Below are 27029 nucleotides of genomic sequence, written 5' to 3'. Positions count from 1 at the left end.
ACCCCCATATCAACGCTTACAGGTGTAAAGATAGTTCTTCCTAATTACTAACATTAATGGGAAAAAAGTGGGGTTTTTTTTATTATTTTTTTTAATGAACCACATTGACATTTAAAAACATGATTTAAAACATAACAAAATAAGACACAATGTATACTCATGTTGTTTCATACATGGCTGAGAATAAGTAAATAAATAAATTTAAAATTTTATCATTTTATCATTTCATATTCCAGGTATTCATTAAATATCTAGTTTTTGACCACAAATCATTATTTTTATGGGTCAATTATGACCCATACAGTATGTGTTCACTTCGGTGGAGCTGCCATTCATTCCACACAACTGCTTTTGCACATCTAATACATTCAAGTCTTATTTTACAATCCAGAGCTGGATCAACTAAATAGACAAAATACAGTCTGATCGATGTCCATTTGAAAATATTGTTGTGCTTTTAGTTCTCTTTATCGAGAGTGTTAGTATGGCTGGACACAATCATTTCATATTTGCAGCTGTATGTTTGTTCATAAAGTAAGAAAATAAAAACAAAAACAATATATGTGGTAATAAAAAGCAAGATGAATACCTGGAATATTAAATTAAAAAAAAAAAATTATTTCAGATATAGAAAATAAATACCCTTGCATGAAATAACATTGAAATAAATACGGTTCATATTTTACCCTTGTTGTGCATTAGAAGGGGTTTCCATAGTTTGTGTATCGGAGGGTTAAAGAAACAGATAAAGGTCCAATACCATTTCACCCCTTCTCTTTCCCCTACCCCTACTTCTTGTTTAAGAGGGTCAGTTTAACATGATTCGTAGTGGTCGCACAAAAACCTCACACGTCATCAGTAGTCGTCGATGTTAACGGAAGAGATAAAAAGGTTTGCCGGGGATGTCTTTAAAATAACCTTGTTGGGATCTAAAATAAGTTACAAAAGTGACAAACCTATAATATCCAAATAACATCTGTGCTTATGCAGGTGCATCAATTGGAAATTGAAAAGCTTGGATGCCCTGCAATCAAGGAAATATAGCCAAACGTTATCTACTATTAGATGGGAAACACTGGATCATTAGTGTGAGTAGACGTTTGGAGTTAGTGTTGGGGAGGGTCAGGGTTGAACGGTTGAGGGTGCAGAGAGAAAACGTGGGGGACAGTCACTGGAGGGACTGGAGAGATTGGAGGCCCCATCAACTGTGGATGCATCGGGACCTGTTGGACCTCCACGGCTGTGGCTTCAAATGCAGATGCTGCAACAGACTCAGTCATTTTGGGAGCCTTTTTCCTGATTCTTTTCCTCTTCTTGCCCTGCAAAAAGGCGAACAAGTCAGACTTTATAGATCTATCTATCTATCTATCTAACTAACTATCTATCTATCTATCTATCTATCTATCTATCTATCTATCTATCTATCTATCTATCTATCTATCTATCTATCTATCTATCTATCTATCTATCTATCTATCTATATGTGTATCATGTGTAATGATAGATATGACACATACGTAGTTTTGTCCAGGTGACCACCCTGGATGTAGTAGATAGTGGTACTCTCTCTGCCTGTTTGCTTCATTATAATACTTGTCCTGCTCCTCCTTCGTCAAAGACTTCCACTGTGGACACACAACAACACACTGTCAGGGCACACAGCAACTTAAAACTACAACCACAGGCTAGTGACTAGTGACTAGTAACTACAAAGCAAAAAGACTTACTCTTTGTCCAAGGATAGCGTTTACTGTGGCACTGTTGATTGTGTCTTGTGTGAGTGATTTCACTTCAGTCATTACGTGTGGTCTCTGCTCCTTCAGATACAGCATGAAGGCGTTAGGCGGCCTCCTAACATATGGCTGCTGGTCCTCGTGCTTTCTATGGGAAAAACAGAATAAGAGCATTTGTTACCACAGTGAAGTGCACTGGGATCGTGACAGAGAAATAAAAGACACACCAATCAAAAACTACTCCAAGAAATGAAACACAAGGTGACTGTGATGACGATCATTAGTTGGAGACAACTGCCAAAGGCCATGTGTGTGATCTGGTTGACTTACAGTTGTTTCTTCTTCTTTGTAGGACCAGAGAAAGACATTAAGTTTGCTCCTGGTGTTATTCCATACACCACCTCTCCATTCCTACAGAAATAAAATACACATACATGTATGACATGTAAACAGTAGACACACATTAGGTGACAGTAAAAGTGTGTTTGCACAGGCAAACAAGGGGTCATATACTTACAGTACTCCGACAACAGGCAGGTTCATGTCCTGGCCTGGCATCCACATTTGCATATACTGGGGATACAAACACAAAACACATTGATGAGAAAAGCCACGTCCTCTGTGTCATGTGTCCACTGGGTGTCAGTGTACCCTATCTTGTCACTGCTTGAATGAGCTGCAGTGGATTAGACACACTGGTAAATAACTAACTAACCTCTGTGCTCAAGGTCACAGAGGTCAGGAGTATGTATTCATGTAAGGACCAGACCACAAGAGAAAATGCTTATTAATACGGCATATAATGACACCGAGCATGATTTAAACCAACTTCCACTAAAACGACCTATTTGATGTAATTAAATCCTATGAACCGTTTGATTTCTCTACTATAACTGGTTATGGGAACTCAGACCTTCTGCCCTAAAAATCCCTAACCCTTCTGAACTTTAGTGGTGTTATCGTTGTCAGGACGCCTGTATCATAATGTGAAACAGGTTTCACATCTACTCACATCAATCTTGTCCCGTTTTGTTGGTTTAATGAGACAATTAACTTGCATTTCCGTTTAATTACAGGGTGTACTAAAGCTCACCCTGACACCTGAGACTCTGACATAAATAAATTTGTTCACACTAAATAGTTTTCTATGTAATGTCCAGCTGTGGCTTGTCTAGCACTGATATCTTTGACATCCCGGTGATGCGACTGAACCTGCTGTCTCGACAGCACATCTGCAACCAGACAATGCAGATGCTTCAGTATGTGTGTGGTTTGCTGGGGTCTGACCTGCTGTGGAGGAATACAGCTCGCTCTTTGGTGGTTGAAGGCTTGTTGCTGATATGACAGGTACTGTGAAGAGAGAAGGAAGGTAAATATTGTCATCTTGCATGTAGGTCAACACACCAACTTTACTGTTAAACAACACAGAACATATTTTCAACAGCTCTGGATGTATGATTGAGTAGACTGTCCTATAAAGTTTACAATGAGTATGACAGGAACACATATAAGAGATTGGTTTTAGATTTAAATAAGGCTTTTGCCATCCCGTCGACCAAAAGCTTCCAGCATTGATTAGCATCTTTTTTTTTCATCTGTCTCTAGCTTATTCTTACTTACTTGTGCCTGGCTATGTGCAACAGCCTGGCTGTACAGGTGTCCACCTGGCTGCATGGTATGTTGTCCATATGATTGGTGAAAAACTGGAGCTCCTTGACTGTAAACTGAAGGAGCAGATTGACTGTAAACTGAAGGAGCAGATTGACTGTAAACTGAAGGAGCAGATTGAATGTAAACTGAAGGAGCAGCTTGACTGTAAACTGTAGGAGCACCTTGACTGTGAAATGAAGGAGGGGCCATCAATTGCATTGGAGGAGCAGGAGCTGATTCCATGAACATAGCATTTGCAGTGTTCCAATTTCCCACTGTCTGAGGGTAGCTGTTAAACACTGGCTGAGCTGGGACACCGGGTGGAGGTGGAGGAGCTGCTTCCATGTACACAGCATCTGCAGTGTTCCAATTTCCCACTGTCTGAGGGTAGCTGTTAAACACTGGCTGAGCTGGGACACCGGGTGGCGGTGGAGGAGCTGCTTCCATGTACACAGCATCTGCAGTGTTCCAATTTCCCACTGTCTGAGGGTAGCTGTTAAACACTGGCTGAGCTGGGACACCGGGTGGAGGTGGAGATGGAGGAGTAGGAGCTGCTTTCATGGCGGTGTCCAAAGCATTTGCATTGTTTAGATTTCCCACTGTCTGAGGGTAGACGTTAAAAACTGGCAGAGGTGGGACAAAGGGGGGAGGTGAAGGACCGGGAACTGCTTCCATGGCGGTGTACAGTAAAGTTGGCGATCTGTAGAAGTCCTTCAAAAAGCTCTTTATGTCCTCGTTTTCGGGGATAGTGTCTATGTTTGCATCTAGTTCCTGTATAGTGTGTTCAATTTGTTTCACAGGGTCCATTCTCTGGATGGCTTATCTCGGTTTTCCAACTGGTTCCCTCATGGAGTCCCGTGACACTGATAAGAAACAGATTTTTAGACACTAAATATTATACAGTATTATTACAGGAAATATTATCAGGGATAAAAGTACCAAGTGTAAGCTACTACCACATCTCAGAGCGAAGTTTTAACCACAGCTTACATGTAATGAATTATTATTATTATTATTATTATTATTATTATTATTATTATTATTATTATTATTATTATTATTATTATTATTATTATATAATTATAATATTATAATTACTGTTAACGGTGTCCCCTTGTGACATTTGGGCAAAAACATCTAGGTAAATCTGTAAACTATTTATCTGCCATTCTAAATAAATGTGTTGTGACAGTACTTACCACTACTGTCGATTTAAATAAATCTGAATAATTTCTTTATCCGTGGAGAAGATCATTCATAGGACGAGGCCATTCCCACCGTTTACTTCGGTAACCTTTAAATGGGTGTGCCTATATAAATAACACCTTTGCAGCGTCATCATCAAAGTCTAACCTTTAAAGACAATTAAACTTCAAAGTGTTTCCACCGTCTAATATGACGTCATGATATGTGTTAACATGTGACAACATGCATGTGAAGACGCCGCTACAATAAAAGTCATTCATACATAATCACAACGACAAAAATGCAGAGGTATTATAATAAGAAGGCAATAAATGATATTAAAATATTTAATAGTGTAACAGTGTGTAACTTTGGCTTCGGCCAGCTGTCCCCTCGGCTGCATCTGCGGTGGAAGAGGCAGAAGCGGAGACTTTGGCAGAAAATGCTGAGGCATCAAAGGGCCGTGGGGTAGTAGGGGTAGGGTCTCAAGGCGGCTGCATAGCTCTTGTCCTTGCCATTACTATAGCCTGAAGACTAGATAAGATATAAAACCATGTGAATGAACACATTAGACCAGGGATTCGCAAACTGTGTGGTAGGGCGCGGAGGCATAACAGGTGGGGCGCGCGACCGGGAGGGGGGAATGTGAGGCGGAACTAATGTTTTGACGTCCGCATCTGTTTAACGGTGGAACAGTAAACAAATCGTTCTTTCGCCGTAGCCAGGGGTCGCAACCCGCGGCTCTGCAGCGGCTCTGCAGCGGCTCCTGTACAGTGTTGTGCATGTCGCGCATATTTGTCGCGAACAGTGAACTCACGTTCACGTTAATTTGTTAAATCATCATCGTATCAGGCCAGCATGAAATACCAGGAGCGGGCGAATGTGTGTGTGTGTGTGTGTGTGTGTGTGTGTGTGTGTGTGTGCCCCCAGACACACACACACACACACACACTTTTTGGTTGAGCTTTATCATCGTTGTAACAAAGTGATTATAATTTAATTTATTTTTTCTCTATTTTTGAAAAAGTACAGACTGATGGAGGAATGTAGTGATAAATGTCACCAAAAGTATTTCAATTAAGTTGAATTTAAGCAAAGTTATTGCACTATTCTTTGAAAAAAGTGGCAAATGTCCCAAAAAGTTGTTTGAAAAAGGTTTTTTATTTGCACAACAGAAATTCCTGAAAGTAATGTGAATTTAATGTTCATGTGTATGTTATGTAAATACACATGTTAAACTTGGCCCATTTTGTCATAATTTTGTTGGGGCAGGGGAGCGGGTGGGGCATGAAACATATTCTAGCTCCAAAGTGGGGCATAACAGAAAAAGTTTGAGAACCACTGCATTAGACTAACACGAGGTGGATAAAGCACACACAATTTATTTGTCTGTCTCTCTCTCTCTCTGACTGCGGAGCTGCAGAGCTGTAGGATCCAAGGTTTCTGTTATTTAAAGTGTCAAAGTATCATGTGGTGCGACCGTCTGGCCATGACGGCTGTTGTGAAAACTTCTTTGAAATTACTCAAAATCTATTCAAATGTATTTTCTTCCCTATTTGGCATGATTTCCAAAGTGTTTTGTAGCCCTGTACAAAATTGCAAAGCATTTGTATTTATATTTCCATCATAGTATACAAACAAACTTATTTTATGAAATATCATGTGGTGCGACCATTAAGAAACAACCAATTTGGGACTTTTATTTTGAAATCCATTCAAAGACCGAGAGTTGCACCATACCATTTTGCCAAGGACCCATGGAAGCAGCAACAGGTTTGTAACTCCCTCTCAAATTTTGAAAAAAATAACCTTTTTTAACAGCTGGTATGTAGTTGTCACATTTGGATATCATGTGGTATGACCTAAAAAAACATTTCTAAAAATATATAGTTTGATTATAAATTTCATAGTGACCTTTTTTGCTGACCTAGCTTTTCTTAAGGTGGCCTGTGCCTTTAAATTTTGACTGAACTTGAAAATATCATGTGGTGCGACCATTGGAGAGTGTTTTACATGAAAGATATATGTCCTAGATTGGGAGTTTTTGTGCTTTTTTTATATTCAATTAATGATTGTACTTTATTTTAGTATTATTTGGAAAATATTTCCATGCAATTTGAGTCATTTTTTTCTAATATTTCAGAAACAACGGTTTATGTTTAATCTTTGTACAATGTCATGAGAAAATACCATCCCAAAACATGTAGCATGTAATTTCACTTCGGTCATTATGCATTTATTAGTAATTTATTATTTATTTATTTATGTATTTATTTATAACTGTTTTAATCTATTTTACCAGATGACACTTCGAAGCAAAATAAAAAACGCTTGCCATAGGCAGCATGTTAACTCTGACCCTGCAGCAAGAGCGGAGTACCTTGCTCGGAGGAGACAAAGCTAACATTTTTTAAATGAAAACTACAAATAAAGCAACATGAAGTACATATTTCTCTTATGTGTTTTTCATTACCTGGAGCAAATGCATATTTTCATTAAAATGTTCATCTGCTGTCATCAATCATGAGTCCAAAATAACTTTATGATTTATGGCATGATGCTACATATCTATTTCAGCTACCAGAGAAGAAAACAGCAGGGAAAGATTCCATATGCCAAGTCAAGTGAGCTGACAGAGAGAGAGAGAAAAAGAAACGGAGAGAGAAATGGAGGGCTGCATCCAGTGCTTTCAGGGAAAGTAAAAATATGGCAAACGCTGTGTTAGACCTTACGTCGCCATCTATGGAGAACATTCCACCAGTTCTGGTGGATGTAGATGTAGCACAAGAGCAGCCAGAAAATGAAGGTCAAGCTGTGGTAGACCCCATACCCCTAAATGAGGATTTTAATCCACCAGTGTCCTTAACACCAGAGAGGGAATACATCTTCAGCAAAGAAACATTGCAAAAGATTGCAGAAAGAGAAGTGTAAAATTGGAGCCTATGATGAGCTTCCATATGTAGGCAAGGTCCTTGAGGTTGTGGGAGAGGAAGTCAGGTTAGCTCCATGCGTCAGTCAGGTGAAAAGAACTTATTTATGTGGCCACAAACTCACACTACTCTAAGTTGAGCAGCCAAGATTGGGCAAAGTTCAAAAAGGTCTGGGGTTAAAGAAATTAACACCACGTGCCCCACTTTCACACCTCAAGTATAATGAAATGTTTGTTCACAACAATGTGTGCTGCACTTAAATGTTTGTGATGAGATTTTTATTTTAAAAAATGTTCATGAAATGTTTGTGTTCATGAAAATTCTATGAAATTTGTATAAAATCTGGTTAACATTTTTTTTTGTATGGAATTTATTTTTAATTGGTCTCTTTAAACGATAGGTTTTCATATCATTTGGAGCGACCACTCATCATGTGGTGTGACCAATAATAGCAAGACCTGTATTAAATTCTAAGTAAAATATAAAATTTCAGTGACTGAAATATGAATCACTGATACAGTATGCTTAAATGAGTGGTATTTTTAAAACAGTTTTATCAGTTTTATGGGCCACAGGAAATATAAGTCTGTGGACTACATTTAAGAAGGGGACTGTAACATTATAGAACAAGAATAAGAGATCATTATTTACAAAAACTCAATACTTTGTTTCAAATGACTTTATATTACTGAGAACTTATTAAGGACATTAATTAATATAAAGATAAATCACCACATGACATTTTTTAAGGCCATGGCCAATTCATCTAGATAAAAGACTAAAATCACTTAATTTAAAAATGTTGTATGATTTCATATGTACACAACATTCTTAATGTTTGAACAATTGCAATAGATATTCTTAATTGTTGGCCTGTTGAAAATCCTTACACGTCATTGTCCCAATACCGACATGAACTGCGTGGTGTCCACCCCCAGCCTCAAGTAGCACGGGCCACCTGCTCTCCTGCTCTCCTGCTCCAGCCCCCGCTGCTCCCAGGGACGCCTCCTCCATCACCGCGGGGCGGCGCTGCAGTCCCAGCGTGAGCGATGAGGGATGAGCAGCAGAAGCAGAAATCTGGTCTCATCCCCGGAGACAGCAGCGGAGCGGCAGAGGACGGGACCTGTAAATGAGCCTGTTCGGTGGATCTGACCAGCTCGCGTTGCGCATGGTTCACGTCTCTCGTCGCGGGGGAAGAAACGCTGCAAGTGGCGGCCACTGCGCTGAGAGGACACCGCCAGCTCCCACCAGCCGAACTGTGTGACCCGGGCGTCAGGAAGAAGGTAGCCAGCCAGCCGGCTAGCTAGCTAGCTAACGTTAACGTTGGCGAGTTCACGACTGTGTGTAGTTTCATACCTCCATTGTTTGAGTTTGTTTTTTAAAATAACAGGTAGTCTCCACTTTGTCAGATGGAGCTCGTGTTCGTTAGCTCGACACTTAGCGGTGCCGTAATGACGCTGTTGGCTAGCTAGCTAAGCGGACTGACAGCAAGGTGTAGCTCCGAGGAGGCTCAGTCGTAGCTTAAGCTTCTTCATACTGTATTAAACTGTCACCAGTAAAATGCCTGACGTTAATCTGAACATGAAGTAATGTTGAGGCCGTGTTAAACTTGATGAAAGTGTGGCTCTGCGTCCTCCTCAGTTTTGCTGCCAGGCTGAATGGCGGAGCCGGAGCTTCTGTTGGACTCCAACATCCGACTGTGGGTGGTGTTGCCCATTGTCTTCATCACCTTCCTGGTCGGGGTGATTCGGCACTACGTCTCCATCCTCCTTCAGAGCGACAAGAAGCTGACATTAGAGCAGGTTTCTGACAGGTACGTCATGTTTCATTGTGAGGGGGATCCAGTGTGAGCAAACTCATTGAATGTGTGTCTCTCTTCCCCCCCCCCCCAATCTCTCCAGTCAGGTTCTTATACGGAGCAGAATCCTCAGAGAAAATGGAAAATACATTCCCAAACAGGTAGGGATTTTAATAGAGGTTGTTTCATAGAGGTTATTGCATGTCAAACTTCTGCCAACAGTTCCTCATGAAACCACATTTAATATCAGTAGACCTGGATTTTTATTTGGATCTGAAGGGAATCATGCACACTAATAAATATCAGTCCCTTAAACATGAATTATTCTCTGGCAAATCAAGGCGAATGTTAAAAAACGCCCCATCTCGCCACGCTAAAGAAAGTGGGGAAAAAACCCTGGATTTGCCCCCAGATATCCACACAAGATTTAATGGATTCTTTCTTGACCCATAGAAATTTTTTCCACAAAATTCTGTGGTAAGCTGTCCAGACGTTTTGTGTAATCCTGCCATCTAACAGACGGACAGACATATAAACGCAGAGGAAAACCACAACATAACCTCCGTGGCACAATTAATCATCACACTTTTAGGCCGCACCTTCACAGAACTTAACGAAACTCGGCATGCTCATTTGGTCGTGTGAGAAATTTATGGAACTGAATGTGTCTTGGATCACAGTTAAGTGTGATAGGACCAGTCAAAGTTACAGAGTCCCCCCCCCCCAAAAAAAGTTCACAATTTGTTAGCTGAATTTCATCATCATCTATGACGATGTGGCCCAAAAGTGTGATGATTTGACACAGAAAGACATATACGTTTTGTTCTCTATCAAGTTACTTCTTCTCTTCACAGTCTCCAGCTTATTTATAAATTACCATTTAAAATATACAAAATACACACAATATAAAACCCCTGGCCTTCGCATTTATTTGTCACAACTCCAGCAACAGTGTTACTGAAGATCTCTCTTTCTTTTAGTCCTTTTTGATGAGGAAGTTCTACTTCAACAATCAAGAAGATGGATTTTTCAAGAAGACCAAAAGAAAGGTTGTTCCACCCTCTCCAATGACAGGTAAATATTTTCAGTAAAGTACAGGATACATTCTTCAGTACTGTAACCCACAGTGATGTTTCATACAGGAGCTCATGTTGAATTAACATGTGTATATTAAAACATGTAATAATAATGGTGGTATTCTAAGTAAGACTGAAATGTTCCTCTTTGGCCACCTATAAAAATAATGGAGTAACAGAATTTCATGGCTACTTAGGGAGAAAAAGTATTTTACCTAAAATACCTAAATCACCTTCTTATTCCTGTAATTCTTTTGTTCCCATATTTTAATTTAATACAGCACATCTAAATTTGTTGCTCATTGTATCTTTTCACAGATCCCAGCATGCTGACCGACATGATGAAAGGCAATGTCACCAATGTGCTTCCCATGATCCTCATTGGAGGCTGGATCAACTGGACCTTTTCAGGATTTGTAACAAGTAATGACCCTGCTCCCTCTCAGATCTCAAATCTTATCGTGCAAAATGGGTCATTCGCAAAAACAATTTTTTGTGATGCTAGCATATGAGATATGATTTATGTGTAACTTCTACATTGAGATCTTTCTGTTCTCTCCTTCACGCAGCTAAGGTCCCCTTCCCTCTCACCCTGCGCTTCAAGCCCATGCTGCAGCAAGGAATAGAGCTGCTCTCACTGGATGCATCCTGGTAAACTAATAAAACAAGATCTAATAAAAAGACATACTGTATTAGTTGTGATATGTTAATCTCAGAATATTAGTGTGGGACCTTGTCATTTGATGTGATTTCTTCTGTGTGCATCTGTCATCCAGGGTGAGCTCAGCATCGTGGTATTTCCTGAACGTGTTTGGACTACGAAGCATGTACTCGTTAATTCTAGGCCAAGATAATGGTAATTTTAGCTATTTTTCAGATTCATTTGATGTATTTTATCCCATCAGATTTTTAAATTGGATAATGACATGATAATGTATGTACTCCAGCTGGTTCTCAAAGGGTTCAGCAGTAATACGAACCCTGTTATACAAAAATTACTTATTTGATTCACTCCCACTCAATAATATTGTTCATTAGAGCGGACGCTCCAACCATTTTCATAATCATTATGCTGTGATAAGGAATATGAGCATTAAAACAACAGCTTATTTAAATCCAGTTTGAGAGTTGTTACATTTTAAGTTTTAGACAGAGATAAATCATGGCCCAGTGAGCTTTACAAATCATTTTAGGCTTGATTTTTGTCAAAAAATGTTAACCCAATTTTTGGCGAAAGAGTTTTTCATTTATTACTTTTCATCTCCATATACTGATTGTTTTTTTTATGTGCTTTGCAATTCCTATAGGTGCAGATCAGTCGAGGATCATGCAGGAGCAGATGAGTGGTGCAGCCATGGCCATGCCTGCAGATACAAATAAAGCCTTTAAGGTACAGTGTATATAGTTGAGTCTGCATCATTAGTTCCTGAGGGTGTTGTTTGCTCAGTTCATGTGATGCTCGTCTTGATTTCAGGCTGAATGGGAGGCTCTGGAACTGACTGACCATCAGTGGGCGCTGGAGAGTGTTGAAGAGGATCTGATGAGCAGGGAGCTGGATTTTGATGGCATCTTTAGCAAGGAGCTGCCAAGCGGGATCTTCTGATGTCCTGGTCACCTCTTCTCCGAGCCTTCAATTTCAATTTTGATCATTGCAGGAATTTGCTGTTTGGCTAAAGAGGGAGAAATGGGACAAATCCCTTCATGTTATGCAAAGTTTACATTCACTAATGTGTGGTCCTTGTCTTTTCACATGTATTACCTTTTCATTACTGTCCATGAATATCTGAAATGAGTTCAAATACACTGGTTCTGCTGCTGTCTCATGCATATTGAAAGCATTGCTTAGTTTTTCTCATCTGAGGAGAAATATTTGGGAGAAACTAAGTTGCTTTCGCTAATTAAAATGCATTACTTTTAGCCTCCAACTGTATGCCATCATAGTGCCATTAGGTAATAGAATGTGAACTACCCAGTGCTTAATTTTTTTTCTTATATCATGTGCAGCCAGAAAAGCTGTCTCCATATTCATATGTTTGATCATGTTTTAAAACGGTAGGATACAATGACATTTAAAGGTCTGTATGATGTTTAGTTATAAACAATCTTGAAAAACTACTTTTGTTAGATCCTAGATAGAGCTGTTCTGTGTCAGCCGCCCTAACATTCAAAGGAGACACAGAATTGATTAGGTTTTGCCAGAGAATATGCTTGTGTGATTGGAATATTGTTTTTGAAACTATGTAGATTGTTTATTTTGTAAAGTAAACCTCACTGTGTTTGTAAAGTATAACGTTTGTGTTGACTTAATGCACTTTCAATTTGCCGCAGTACACACCATATGTACATGTATGTGCACACACATATACACATGCAATCGTTATTTCTTATGTGTGCCTGTGCATGCAATGCATTGGCCATATATTACTATTCTGTATACATATTATTTGACTTCTTATTCTTCTTCCGTATGAAATTTTCGTCACCAAAAAAGACATCACAACGTGCGGCTCGGTCTGGAATGGTGTTCTATCCCTTTTCTAAGACATTCGCCAAACGGTTCATTCGAACATCACCAAAAACAGCGGGGGGGGTGGAATTAGGGGAGTCAAGGCCTCTCGCCCATTTATAGCGAGACTAGCAGGACTGATTTCCAGCTACTGTTTATGTGCCTAAACTGCTATCAAAGCCACAAATGGAGGTTGTCATATACATTTTTAGATCAAAACGTAGGACAACTTGTTAGCTTCGCATTACTTTTGGCTGTATCCTTTTGTTTTCCGTTGCCCCTCTCCATTGGGTCTAATGTTAATTTTGAGAGGAATTTCTGGAAGGAGCAAATCAGTCAAACTTTTCTAACTCGCTCGCACGGCCCCAGTTCCTAACTCTAAACCAGTAGAGATATCCATGTGTTCGGCAAAGTGTTGGGATTCTCACTGTGTTTTTATTTCACAGATAGGACTTGTTCGTTGTTCGAGGGCTTTGATGGAGTGTAGCTTTCTCGTTTCCAGTGTGTTTAGACATAGGAAAGATTCCTATAATGTCTTAGATGTTACGATTTAAAGTAATTTAGTAGTACCTGGATTAGGATTGGTGGTGACTGGCCTCTAGTGACCGATGACAGAGCGTTGTCACTGGAGTGCATTGGCGGCTCTGGTCGACCGTGTATTGACCGTAGAAGAAGGACGCTTCCCGTGAACAGCGCCGCTTTGAAGCTCGCCCGACTGCTTCTCTGCCTGCGCGCGCTCACGATACCGGCACATTCGCTGCATGATGGCCGAGGGAGGCGGACCCGAGTCGGGCGGCGCGGCAGACTCGGACTCGGAGCCGGTAGCCGCTCAAATGCCAACCCCGTCAACAGAGAGCCAGAAACAGACCATTGGCTCCCTACTGAAAACGACTCTGCGAAAGGGCGACGAGTGGTAAGAACCCGCACCGGCAGACGTTTCCTGGGTGTTTTCAGTCGGCGTCAGCTAGCTCACGTTAGCCCGGGGATGAACAGGAAATGCTAGCATGCTAAAGCTGGTAGGCTAACGACACCCAAGTCTGACAACGGAAGCTGCTGGGATGGTGATATTTTGGGCAGCTAATGTTTAACAAGTTAGCATGCTAGTTGCTAACTTCACTAGTTCTAATCCGGCTTTGTAATTTCTCCGTTAAGACTGGTGCCTGTGGTAACGGCTATTAGCATCGGTCTCTAACAACCGAACTAACAAGGCTAACTAACTAGCTCGTCTACTTTACGGTTCAACGTTAATGCCTGTTTTGTGACAAGTTAGCTGACGTGAGTTGATGTGGGGCCAGTCGGCTGGTAAGATAGGCCCTGGATTCAGGTGGTGGACTCTCCTGCTGGTCAGACCGTCTCGTAGCTAGGTTAGTTAGCAGAAACTGAGCTGGATGACAGGGATATTATGGCACGGCTTTCCTTGCTTGCAGTGATATGATAGTTGAAGTATTTCGACATGTTAGCCAATATGAATTGAGGTCAAAAAACACGTAGGCCTGGGCATAATGCAGCCAGATATATCCCAGAGACTTCATCTCAGCAAATCTATATTACATGAGAGAAAAGTAAGATTAATAATTAACATTTCCCTTGGCTTTGTTGATAGAAGCAGGCATCATAGGAAGAAGCGACCATAGCGGTTGGATCTGTCAACAAGGCTAAAAGCTATCCAGCTAACACGTTTAAATTGATACAGAATTTAGTCAGTACTGTTTATAGATGGTGTTTCATTAAATGAAATACCAGCCTCTGGTATTCATGCTGGCACATAGTTTCCACAAGCACCACTAACACTGTTGTACAGCTTGGGTAAATCAACCTCAGGTCAAATGGTGAAGATCATACACATTACTGTGACTGAGACATGTCACATTTGTGGCTGTTGCATAAATTCTGACACAACATCTCACTATGTGAATACTTGCTAGCAAGCCTATTAACTAAAGGAGATTCGCCCTTGTGATGAGATTAAGTCAAACTAGCTCACAGTTACTATATCTGCAAATGCCAAGGCAATTTGCTGTTGCATAATGTCCCGGGTTGGTACAAGCCTGAGTGCAGTCTCTCCAAACCTCCTGCATTTTTATCCTCCTTTGACCTTTTTTTGTCCCTGCTTTATATATCCTACAATTGCCAGGTGACCAAAAAGTCAAGACAAATTATCAAAGTATGATATGTCTCTCATTCATGGTTACCTGCTTGATTGTTTTAGGTATCTAATAGACAGCCGGTGGTTCAAACAATGGAAGAAGTATGTGGGATTTGACAGCTGGGACATGTACAATGTTGGCGAACGAAGCCTCTATCCAGGACCAATTGATAACTCTGGACTGTTTTCAGGTAAAACTGTAAATTTGTAATAATATTGGAAGTTAATGTTTAGAAGACAAATCACACCAAGAGATTAAATAAGCTGTTTTGTCAGTCTGTTGTCATCATTGTGTATCTTTTTCCCTATAAAGACCAGGAGACTCAGTCCCTGAAAGAGCACCTTATAGATGAGCTGGACTATGTCCTTGTACCCACTGAGGCATGGAATAAGCTTGTCGGCTGGTATGCCTGCCTTGAGTGTCAGAGACCCATCGCCAGGAAGGTAATGCTACAGAAGATGTTTTTATTTCAGCCATTCACTTATGGATGGTGCTCCTAAATGTCCTTCTTTATTTTCAAGGTGGTTGAGCATGGCATGTTTGTCAAGCACTGTAAGGTGGAGGTCTATCTGTTGGAGCTGAATCTGTGTGAGAATGACAACATGGACAATCTGGTCACACGCCATTTCAGTAAAGCTGATACTATAGGTGAGCGTCTACATGAGTTTGCTTTTAAAAATAACCAAATAGATGGCTGCCTACACACTTTCATTAATTGACTATGTTTTGTGTCAAAGTTGTGAAGGTAAGATGATAAGCAAAGTCTTCCAAATTCCCTCTTCTCAGATACTATAGAGAAGGAGATGAGGATGCTGTTCCATATCCCATCAGAGAAGGAGACACGACTCTGGAACAAATACATGAGCAACACCTATGAGCAGCTGAACAAGCCAGACAGCACTGTACAGGACGCTGGTCTCTTCCAGGGGCAGGTACTGTAGAGCTCTATTATTCAGATCACTGATAGACTTTCTTTCTTCCTCATTTCTTTGAAAGAGCACCACAGCCCAGTAGCATACGGGTACTCAATGTGCATACATAATTCATATACAGACATAGTACAGTCTAATGCAATGCAGTGCATTAGCCCTGTGATAAAATGTATATACAAGTGGATAGATTATGTTTCAAGTGAATGGTAATTTTTGTGACCAAAGTTTATGGTGGTGTTGTATTTGAAGAATAATGGAATTGTGTATGGTGTTGTAAATGTTTTTTTAAACCCCTTACATAAGTTAGGGGCGGGGCTTGGTGACAGAAAGCGAAACTAAGCTTTCCGTAAGTGCTGCCTGCCGCTCAAACAGCTCATTAATAATTGAAGTACAACTGGCTAGTTTATTATATTTATTTTTGATTCTAATAAAGTAGTTTTGATGACAAAGTTGTGAATCGCAACACATGTGCATTTTACAACCTCTGGCCTTTGTGTCCAAACAATGTGAGCATGATGACAGAGAAATGAGCCTGTCTGTCTCAATCCCGCCCTCACATGCTGTGTGTGTCGATGTGCACACACTCAGCTGAACGGTTGCATCCTGCCAAGCAGAGAGCGGAGTGTAGTTTTCCCTGTTTGACAAACACCGTAAGAATTTTATCGGATTGTTCTGACAGGGACATTCTTGGCAACTAGCTGGATTTTCCATATATGTTACTTATGCACTTAAAGAATGAACAAATTAATGAATTACTTTTATTTACACTGCCCTTTTAACAGCAGAGGCACAATTACAATATCCTAGAATTCATATAATCATTTTAACCGTTGACCAATTATGCAAACTAATGTCCGATGCCCCAAATCATGCTTCATAACATTATATACACACACACACACACACACACACACACACACACACACACACATCTATATATATAAACACATGATCATTTGTTTGCCTTAAATTTTCTTTTTAACTTGTAAAGCACCATGTAACTGTTTTGAAAGGTACTTCGTAGATATTGTTTATTAGCATCATCAAATTATCACATCATTGAGTAATTATGTCCCGCTTTGTGTGTAACAAAGTAGTTCCTAAATCATACCTGCTCACTTCCTGTAGGTGTGAGTTTATAAAGAGAAGAATAGGGAAAGTAAAGAGGCCACACAAAAGGAAGCCAATAACTACTACTGTTGACAATTATTGAATAAGAGTACATTCATGTTCCTGTTCAACCAATACTTTTGTTGTAGTAATGAAGGCATGAACCAAAGTTTACTGGCACACACAGTATTAATTTCAAGCCTGGTATGCAGTTGCATATGAAGGTCAGTTGTGCCAGCTTGGCTCTTACTCAGCTTGTGTTCCCACAGGTGCTTGTGATTGAGCGCAAGAATGAAGATGGCACGTGGCCCAGACAAGCCTCCCATCCCAAGTAAGCCAATACCTTGTAATTGTTGCCTTTTCATTCAGTAAAAGAGATGCTGTACAGTACATTTACACTGTTTAAAATGTGATGAGAAGTGCTTTTCTGAAACATGCTTCTCCTCACCAGATCCAGTACAACCCCATCTAGGAACTTTACTACCTCCCCAAAACTCTCCTCAAACTCATCGGCCAGTATCTCGTCAACAGTAGCCAACGGAGACAGCAGCTGTAGCCCTGAATATACACTCAATAACAGCACCTCATCTGGCAACAGGCAAGAGCTGTATTCCCTCACGTCAATGTTTGTTTGTCCTCGTGCACTGGTGTTGAAGGGGAGTCTAAACATTCAGCCTGGTTGAGTCCCAACATACCTTCATTGTATAGTGTAATCTTTGCTGAAACTCTATCCATAATATAATTTGTCATTATCTCATTAGTTACTCTTTTATCATTATCATTTAGTTTTATCATTTAACAGCTTTCTGTAGCAAATTCATTTTGTCTTGTGCTTGTTTTGTTTGCTGTCACATTTTGTGTCGCCTAGACAACAAGTGCATGTGTGCAACCGTTTGAAAGCAGACTGGTATGTGATACATTTGGTGCTGTATCAGCATAGTTTTAATCTTATTGCACGGTGAGGAACATGTAATGAAAGAACACAATGTTACTGTATTGTAGCATCATGGGCCCATTATAGGATAAGACCTAAAAAAGCACTAAAGTTGCTGGCATTCGTGCTTGGTGAAATTCTACTCAGAGCTTAAGTGGGGTTGTTGAGGAATTAATCGACTGTTGCGGTTATTAAATCAGAAAAGGGTTTATACAGAGTTTCACATTTATTTAGTCATATATCTTCATCCAATACCATACTTTATTCCACTTCTCAGGCGTCTTAGTCTGTAAACTCTGTACAGGTAAAGATTTGTTAGCATAAGGTTTGTCACATTTAATAGTGTATCCATATACAAGATCTGTTGGGAAATAAGATTTAATTGCACAAGTGACTTCATGAATTGAATCAAATGTTGACTTGGTGAAATGACTGCACCAAGGCTTTAATGTTTTTCTAATCACTCCAACCACCTGGCTTCAAATATCCTTTTTACCATCAAATTTTAACTGCAGTCTAATGAAAATGATTTTTTTTGTGTGTATTTGTGCATGCTATAGACAGTTTGATATTAAATAGAAAATAAAAGATGATAAATTTGATGGAATTATTTTATAGAGACCTCTTTTGGTTAGGTAATAAGTAAAACTGTCATCAATGAAGCAACAGCACAAAACATTAACTTAAAGATAGGTATGAGAAGTGTAAAACGTTGGTGGCAAAAATCTAATCATGTCTGTCGTAGTCTGCCAGAGGTGAGGGTATAAATGGGAAACACTGGAGAAACACAGTATGTATGATAACTGGTAAAAATGTTCTGTCCGAGTTCCATTTAGTTTGATTTAATCTGATATATACCAGATTTGACTGCCTGTATTCAGTGCTTCATCACATCACTGACAGTAACCGTTCTGCTCCTCCGACAGATTGGGCAGCTACAATTCCTACAGCTCCTCCTACAACTACAGAGAGTCCCAGTCACAGCCCGGCCTGTGTGGTCTCAGTAATTTGGGCAACACATGCTTCATGAACTCTGCCCTCCAGGTAAAAAAACTGCTACAGTCATAAGTTCCATTCTGAGAAAGACAGTAATGTTTTCTAGTATTATGCTTTTATGTTCATATTATTCTCTCCTATTCCTGCAGTGCCTGAGCAACGCATCCCCACTCACAGAGTACTTCCTCAACGACCATTACGAGGCAGAGATTAACCGAGAGAATCCTCTGGGAATGAGGGGTGAGATAGCCGAGGCCTACGCTGATCTAGTAAAGCAGATGTGGATGAGTCGCAGCAGCTACGTGGCCCCACGTACCTTCAAAGTAAGTGATGTCACATAAACCTTTTTTTTTAAGTGGATGTATATTTAAAATTATCAAGTCATAATCTGGAAGCTGCAGACGAGTAACAAAACCAACTTTGTTTTATTTCCAGACCCAGGTTGGACGCTTTGCCCCCCAGTTTTCAGGCTACCAGCAGCAGGACTCACAGGAGCTGTTGGCTTTCCTGCTAGACGGGCTCCACGAGGATCTGAACCGTGTCAAGAAGAAGCCTTATCTGGCCCTGAGGGATGCAGAGGGCCGTCAAGATGAGGTATAGTACATAGGGTATACATTTTCAGGAGCATTCTGTCTAAAAGCCACTCTGAAGCTGGAATATGATACCATGCAAATATCAATATTCACAGCACTCCTGGTTTTGCTGTGTTTAGAGTTATAAAATTAAAAAAGGGGGCAAGGACTGCCGGCTTCTGACAGCTAGACATGGCATAAAAAATGTCTTTTGAACTTCCACATTATGGAGACAAACAATGTTTATCATAACATACAAAAACAAAAAATTTGGAATAATTAAAGTAAATAGCTATTTTACATTATCCAGTTGAATGCTTTGCTCATCTTGTATTCAGTTTTTGAAATGGCATGTGTTGAAATTGTTTCTCCTCTGGCTGTGTAATTACAGATCGTTGCCAAGGAAGCCTGGACAAACCACCGTTTACGCAATGACTCCATCATTGTTGATATTTTCCATGGCCTCTTCAAATCCACTTTGGTGTGCCCAGAGTGCTCCAAGGTGTCTGTCACCTTCGACCCATTCTGCTACCTCACACTGCCTCTGCCGATGAAGAAGGACCGCACCATGGAGGTTTTCCTGGTGCGATCAGATCCTCAGTCTCAACCCACGCAGGTGAGTCAGAAACAGACTCCAGGGTTTAATTACTAATTAATACCAACTAAAAACAGAATTGTTAACTTCTAGTTCTTGGATGACTAAAAGCTAAAGCCTTTTATGAAGCACTGACGAAGATCATTTTGTTGTTTTTGTCTGGCAGTATCGAGTGGTGGTCCCCAAACTGGGTACAGTGACAGACCTGTGCAGCGCCTTGTCCAAACTCTGCGGCATCCCTTCAGAAAATGTGAGAACTTTATCTTTTTGTACCACCAGGAAAAAACTCAAATGTTCTTTATACTTTCAGCTTTATTTATTTTGCTTGAAAACTTTACAATTTTCTTTTTAGATGGTGGTGGCGGATGTTTACAATCACAGGTTTCATAAAATCTATCGACGGGATGATGGCCTCAACCAGATCATGGAAAAGGACGACATCTTTGTGTAAGTCCTGCTGTTGATGAAAAGACGAGAAGTCTGAAGTCACTGTTCTATGTGTGTGTAATGTTCATGTTTATGTTCTCTGCAGGTATGAGGTACAGGAGGAGGACAGTGAGAGGATGAACCTGCCTGTATATTTCAGGGAGCACCACACCAAGCATGCTGGAAGCTCCACAAGCACCATGCTGTTTGGCCAGCCTTTACTCATCACCGTGCCCAGACACAACCTCATAGCAGATGTTCTATATGACAAGATCCTAGAGAGAATTGGGTAAGAACCTAGTGTGAGGATAATAAGAAATGAAACTACATTACAGTGAGGTAACAGTCTGTGTAGAACCAGTGTGATGAGATGAGTTTGAAAGAAATGGCAGGGATCAGAGCAAAGGCAGATTTAATCAGTATAGTAATTTTGTAGTAGTTTTTGTAGCCATATTCAGGTAAATACGGTGATGTAATCACAGAAAAAAACACCTCAAAGCTGAAATTGACATGACAAGAGTAACCAAAGAGACTTTCTCACAGATACATGCCATGCAAGTTTTCCCCCATATTTGATTTAAACTGCTGTCCTGTAATGTATCTTCACTGGTCCCTCCCACCCTGCAGGCGCTATGTAAAACGGTCCCAGAGCCCCAGCACTGAAAGCAGGGCCTCGGCCTCGGCCTCGGCCTCAGCATCAGCATCAGCATCAGCATCAGCATCAGCCTCAGCAACGGCCTCGGCCTCGGCCTCGGCCTCAGCCTCAGCCACCTTCGCCAGCTGCAGTCAGGCTGCTGAATGTTCTACATCGTCTGGTCTCAATGCCGGCCTGGGCGGCTGTGGCAGCCCCCTGTCGGATGGAGCCTCCTGCAGTGCCAGCTCTAGCAACGGCAGCAACCACTCAGGGAACTGCAACGAGACTAATGGGCTGTATGATGGTAAGCAGCTAACGTTATCTGTTACCAGATTTTTCTAAATATTGATCAGCGAGCCACTCTACTTAAAAATATTTTGCTATGGATTTTAACCGAGAATACTGAAAAATTCAGCCTTGAAAAAAGTTTTGCAGATGATGATATTTCATGTTGTTCTGATCAGGTGAGGAGGAGGCCATGGACCACCAGGTGAGCCCAGAGCCGGAGAATGGCCAGTCTGAAGAGGACGAAGAGGAGACCTCTGACTTGGAAAACGGGCCTAAAGGAGACGCAGCCAAGCTGTGCCCTTCACCGGCCAAGCTCTTCACTTTCAGCATAGTCAACTCTTACGGAACAGCCAACATCAGCCCACTGCCTTGCGATGGCAATGTCCTCAAACTCAATCGTGAGTGTTAATCATTTGATTTATTGCATTTAAAGCTTTATTTTTCGAGCCACTTTGCGCTGACACAGCTCCTCCCTCCTCCTCTCTCTGCAGCACATTCCACGGTGGCGATCGACTGGGACACAGAGTCAAAGAAACTGTGTTACGATGAACAGGAAGCAGAGGTCAGTTGGTTGAAATTCATCACTCAGTCATGTGAGAGAACATGCAGCCTATTTACGTGTGTGTAAATATTGTGTGCAGGCCTACGAGAAGCACGAGAGCATGCTTCAGCCCCAGAAAAAGAAAGCCACCGTGGCTCTGAGGGAGTGCATCGAACTCTTCACAACCATGGAGACACTCGGAGAACATGATCCATGGTAATGATTCACAACTAACACTGCTTCAAAATTCGGTGTCTTATTCTAACCAGCATTGTCATATAAAATCACCCTTTCTATTGCAGGTATTGTCCCACATGTAAGAAACATCAGCAGGCCACAAAAAAGTTTGACCTGTGGTCGCTGCCTCAGGTTCTGGTTGTTCACCTAAAGCGTTTCTCCTACAACCGGTGTTGGCGGGACAAGCTGGACACAGTGGTGGACTTTCCCATTCGGTATGACAACAGGATTTTTTATTTACCATATAATCAAGGGGCTAGAAACACGTGGTATTGACACTATGCAACTCTTGCAATTCAATCACCAGCTTCAGAAACAAATATTAATCCCAGGTGTTTCGATATTGGCCTTATTGATATTGCAGCTAAAACTCAACAATCCTACACATGATTTTTCTAAGTGGTCTAATGACCTAGATTATTTTTCATGTTGCATCTTATTGGCAGCCAGGGGTTATACAAAAGACAATTACAAATATTTTACTTCATAACAAATTTTTAAATTATATTAAAAAAACATAGTCAAGGAAAGTGAAAAAGAAATCCTCCTGAAAATTCTGCCTTTTTAATTTGCATCTGCACCGAAGTGTGATGGGTTCTTCCCAGGCCCCATCCCTCTGCCAGCCTCTGACAACTTCCACAACAAATTAACATCTTGTTTTGACAATGAGTTGTTCGAAACCGTTGTATCGGTGGGACTTTTTCACAAGAGGGCGCTGTAGTCGTAAAAACGAAACAAAGGCAATGAGGTCATGAATTATGTCCTTTTTAAATGGACTCTTGACTCAGATGTTACACCACACTCTAAAGAACAATTTGAGCTGTGTTCTCGCTGTCCTTATCTGTTGCTGTTGTGTAACTAATACACCTTTTTTAAACGCTGAGTCATAACCGGTTTTATTTTCAGTTGGGACAGAACAAATTCCACTTTGTTTCCTCAGGATTATGTGGCCTAACCGCTACGTGTGTCACTCTTGGCTCTTCGTGCGGCACATATTGACTAACATTGAGGAACTTGATCCAGTAGAAACCAGGAAGCAGAGAAAATGTAACTCGATACTTGTTTTAAAAAGGCCGACTCATGCTTACTAAGGAACGCTGTAAATATAGGCCCAAATCCTGTTTCCTGCATTTAGGTGTCGCTCATCAGGAATCTAGTAATCTACTGTTTTTTATATATGCTGAGTTTAAGATTTTTTTTAATGTTATTAATATTTCTTTTCTCCTTTGTCAGGGATCTGAACATGTCAGAGTTTGTGTGTGACCCTAAGGCCGGACCTTACATATATGACCTCGTTGCTGTGTCAAACCACTATGGAGGAATGGGAGGGGGTCACTGTAAGTCACTGTTGATTTCTTAAAATCTCTTCTGTCATTTTAATCGATTCAATAACACTTTGACTTGTGAAAACAATTTAACTCTTCACCAAAATACAGTTCACATCACACACGCTAGTTTTTGTACCACTGTGGTTTGTTCAGTCCCAAACACACACACACACACACACACACACACACACACACACACACACACACACACACACACAGAGTCAACACATGGGAGCTGAATGAACTAACATTGTTAAATTCGAAGACATGAAGTGCCTGATTGTTGTTTGCGGACTTGAGTCCATCCATAGGACCTGGTCTGATAAGATTTGCTTCTCTTCCTGGGAAAACAAATGGCTTGAATAGCTGTTTGTTAACACTGACTTCCTTCTGTCTGACAGACACGGCATATGGCAAGAATAAAGTGGATGGAAAGTGGTACTACTTTGATGACAGCAGTGTCTCGTCTGCCTCGGAGGACCAGATTGTGGTGGGTTTTGATTCTGTCCTATAGTTGTATACCCTAAGAGATACAGTAATTTTTAGGTTTTATCCAATGACTGATGTTTGATAGAGAGGTCCTCGGCCTTCCTTGCTTTCTGTCCGAGGTGTCGAGTGTCTGTTTTTGTAGGTAACCGTATCCTTGTTGTCCTTTTGCAGACAAAAGCAGCCTACGTGCTCTTCTATCAGCGCAGAGACGAGGAAGCCCCTTCCAAACCTCAACCTTCGGCCTCGCTGGGAGGAGCCCCCGAAGCCGCGGAAGACCACATGGACACAAATTGAGGAGCCCTGACTCACAGGGACACGCACTGAAACGCATACAGACACTTGGACGCAGACACACAACGCTACTTTAGTGACAGAGGACTCCACAGACTTAACGTTATTAACCCCACCTTCCCTGTATTTGATTTTTGTCTTGTATGTTGTCAAACTAGAGCCAACAGCCTTGTCAGAAGATTGACCCGAGAGACTTCCTCCTCACAGCGGGTGGCCTGCTGATTTCTGAACATAGTTTACTAGTCGGGAACTAAGAGGATTATAAATGGATATAGAATTTTCTCACTGGATGAACAGAATGTTAGAAGTGCCCTCAAATGCATAGATAAACAAATTTTTCTGTTGCCCTCTACAACAGTCAGAAATATATATAAAAAAAAAAAAGCCAAATGCTCATCTTGTTTCAACCAAAGTGTTCCAAGTTATTTATGATAAAAAATGTACCATCTTGTAAGACATTAGCAGGATAACTGGCAGTGTCCCTGGAATTATCTGATGATCTCACTATGCTGAGGTTAACACAAGCTCTAATAGTGTGATGTGCACACAGAACAATATTATCAGGCGTGCTTGTTGAAAGAATTCCTGTGAACTTGCGGCACCTGTGTGGAGTGGATTACTGAGGGGAACCCTGCTAGCTGCGGCAGTTGTGCTCTCAGCCTGTTGGGTCTGTGTTGCAATCAAAAAAAAAAAAAGCCACAGAGGGGATGTCTCATTTCAAGGTTTTCAAGATCTGGGTCTTGTGGCAGGAGCTTCTTGATCGGCCATCTTTGTATTTTTTCTTTTTTTTTTTTCTTGACGCACAGCATGGGGCTCTGCTGTCTCTTGGACCCTAAACTTGTGAGAGGAATTTTACCCTGCTAACAATTTTTATTTTCTTCTTTTGTAATCACAATGCAAACGCGGCCTTTTGATTCCTGCAACCTGACTTAATAGGAGGCACTTTGAATTCTCCATGAGTACTTTATCTACCTGCTTCTGGTGTAACTAGACATGATGACAGAATTGTATGGTTTGGCCTTAGCAAAGCGTTATGGTCTGTCATACACTACCAGATGATTTTAATGTGTCTTTTTAAGCAAATTTTAAGTTGAATTGCTGCCTGATCGGACCCCTAGCTCACTTGCAACGGCTTGTCCTTATTAGTCTTGTACATTAATGCAGCTCTGTATTGAAATGGCTATGTTTGATATTTTCAAAGCACACTGAGTGAAGCGAAATAAACTAGAATAAAAGTGGTGCTTAATTCATGAAACTTGAACTTGCTCCTAGTCACGAGGATCAATCCACACGTGTCGGGCCGATGGGGGCAGGGCAGCAGTACCTTACACCATTTATGAGCCAATTCTTCTCCTTCCAGTGATCTTAGCACAATACTCAGCTGTTTTTATGTAATAAGAAAATGAATCCCTTTTGTTTTAATCTTTAGTCTTTTTAAAAACTAATTTGTCCCAATCACCCTCAGCACAGTCATAACGCGTGTCTTGAATGTGTCAACTGAGTATATAATAGAAACAACTTTCACTCAGCCAATGATTCTGGATCTATTTCTTGTGGTGTGGCAGAAACTCTGGACTTTGTTGCATAACAGTCTGTCGTTATGTTGGGCCTCTTAATTTCCCTCTTTGCTGGTTGGTCTTTGCCATCGTCCTCTTGTTCACAGATGACTACGTAAAGATAATCATTCATGCCTGTGACTATAAAGCTTTACATCATATCTAATATGACGAAATACTTAGTTGAATACACAAATTCAGCTAGTCTTTTTTTTTTTTCTCAAATTGCGATAGCAATTCAAACTCAAAAAACAACTGAAGAGATGTAAATAATCACACTATTTTAAATAGGTGTATAAATTCTTGTCGTCATATTTATCTTATTGCCGATATCTACAGTATTTGTTTTTAAACTGAGAGCTATTTGAATTCAAAGTACAATAAAGACTGGAAGCCTCTACAGGGTGGTTTGTTTGTAATATTTACTTACACAAACTAGAATGACACTCGGAGCTCATACCTCTGCCAAGGCTCAACAGTCGAATCCTGGTTTTTATTTGTATCTGCACCAAATTGCACACACTCAAAGATATCATTCCCCAAACATGTCCGATTTCTTTATACCTCTGTGCCTCCGACAGCCAGTGGCCGGAGCCATTATGTTTTCATGTTGTCTGACCATACCATTATTGTAAACATATCTCGAGAACGCCTTAAGGTAATTTCTTCAAATTTGGTACAAATGTTCAATTGGACTCTCGGATATGGAACTGATAAGAATTTTCAGAACAAAGGTCAAGGCCATTATGATCGTACAAAATGTGTTTGCCAGTTGAACATTTTATTTGAGGAACAGCTCATGAGAATTATTCAAATTTGGCACAAATGTTCACTTACTCCCACTATGTTTGGGTGGTCATGGTCATTTGCTATAGAAAGTGCAAACATTGCTGGTTCTTCACCAACATCTTATGGTTTCTTCCTGTGGTCCGGCCCTGCCCCTCAAAATGTCATGGTAATAGGTTGAGAGCAGTTTTTGCATAATTCTACTCACAAACACTAACAAAAACATGACTTCCTTGGTGGAGGTAAAAAAACTGCAGTGCTAGTTATGAAAATCCTCTTTGGTGAAATA

At 40.7% G+C, this 27029-nt stretch overlaps 2 protein-coding genes across 2 annotated transcripts; both read left to right on the top strand.

Annotated features, from left to right (window-relative positions):
- The first annotated feature begins 8522 nt into the window (after window positions 1-8522).
- emc3 (ER membrane protein complex subunit 3) lies at window positions 8523-12659 on the top strand. Its single transcript, XM_035153293.2, has 9 exons — window positions 8523-8781; window positions 9140-9311; window positions 9400-9457; window positions 10277-10370; window positions 10691-10795; window positions 10942-11023; window positions 11149-11228; window positions 11680-11762; window positions 11847-12659. Exons 2-9 carry the CDS (start codon window positions 9157-9159, stop codon window positions 11973-11975), a joined length of 786 nt encoding a protein of 261 aa, XP_035009184.1. The 5' UTR covers window positions 8523-8781; window positions 9140-9156; the 3' UTR covers window positions 11976-12659.
- An 881-nt stretch (window positions 12660-13540) lies between these two features.
- usp4 (ubiquitin specific peptidase 4 (proto-oncogene)) lies at window positions 13541-26354 on the top strand. Its single transcript, XM_035151483.2, has 22 exons — window positions 13541-13791; window positions 15088-15215; window positions 15338-15468; window positions 15547-15673; window positions 15812-15957; window positions 17337-17398; window positions 17519-17665; window positions 18928-19045; window positions 19147-19320; window positions 19433-19591; window positions 19961-20185; window positions 20331-20414; window positions 20517-20611; window positions 20697-20879; window positions 21218-21528; window positions 21689-21910; window positions 22004-22074; window positions 22154-22269; window positions 22356-22505; window positions 23524-23627; window positions 24020-24108; window positions 24279-26354. The coding sequence occupies exons 1-22, from the start codon at window positions 13640-13642 to the stop codon at window positions 24399-24401; spliced, it is 3117 nt and encodes a 1038-aa protein (XP_035007374.2). The 5' UTR covers window positions 13541-13639; the 3' UTR covers window positions 24402-26354.
- The last annotated feature ends 675 nt before the right edge of the window (window positions 26355-27029 follow it).

Source organism: Hippoglossus stenolepis, chromosome 3 (genome assembly GCF_022539355.2).
Source record: "Hippoglossus stenolepis isolate QCI-W04-F060 chromosome 3, HSTE1.2, whole genome shotgun sequence".
Taxonomy (NCBI): domain Eukaryota; kingdom Metazoa; phylum Chordata; class Actinopteri; order Pleuronectiformes; family Pleuronectidae; genus Hippoglossus; species Hippoglossus stenolepis.
Note: the sequence above shows the minus strand (reverse complement) of the source record. Positions and strands in the feature narration are given on the sequence as shown.

Coding starts and splice junctions, on each gene's coding strand:
- emc3 (XM_035153293.2), top strand. CDS start 9,157: ATGGCGGAGCCGGAGCTTCTGTTGGACTCCAACATCCGACTGTGGGTG. Junction 10,796..10,941: donor CTTTTCAGGATTTGTAACAA/GTAATGACCCTG, acceptor TCCTTCACGCAG/CTAAGGTCCCCTTCCCTCTC. Junction 11,229..11,679: donor AATTCTAGGCCAAGATAATG/GTAATTTTAGCT, acceptor CAATTCCTATAG/GTGCAGATCAGTCGAGGATC.
- usp4 (XM_035151483.2), top strand. CDS start 13,640: ATGATGGCCGAGGGAGGCGGACCCGAGTCGGGCGGCGCGGCAGACTCG. Junction 15,674..15,811: donor CAGTAAAGCTGATACTATAG/GTGAGCGTCTAC, acceptor CCCTCTTCTCAG/ATACTATAGAGAAGGAGATG. Junction 24,109..24,278: donor CCTCGGAGGACCAGATTGTG/GTGGGTTTTGAT, acceptor GTCCTTTTGCAG/ACAAAAGCAGCCTACGTGCT.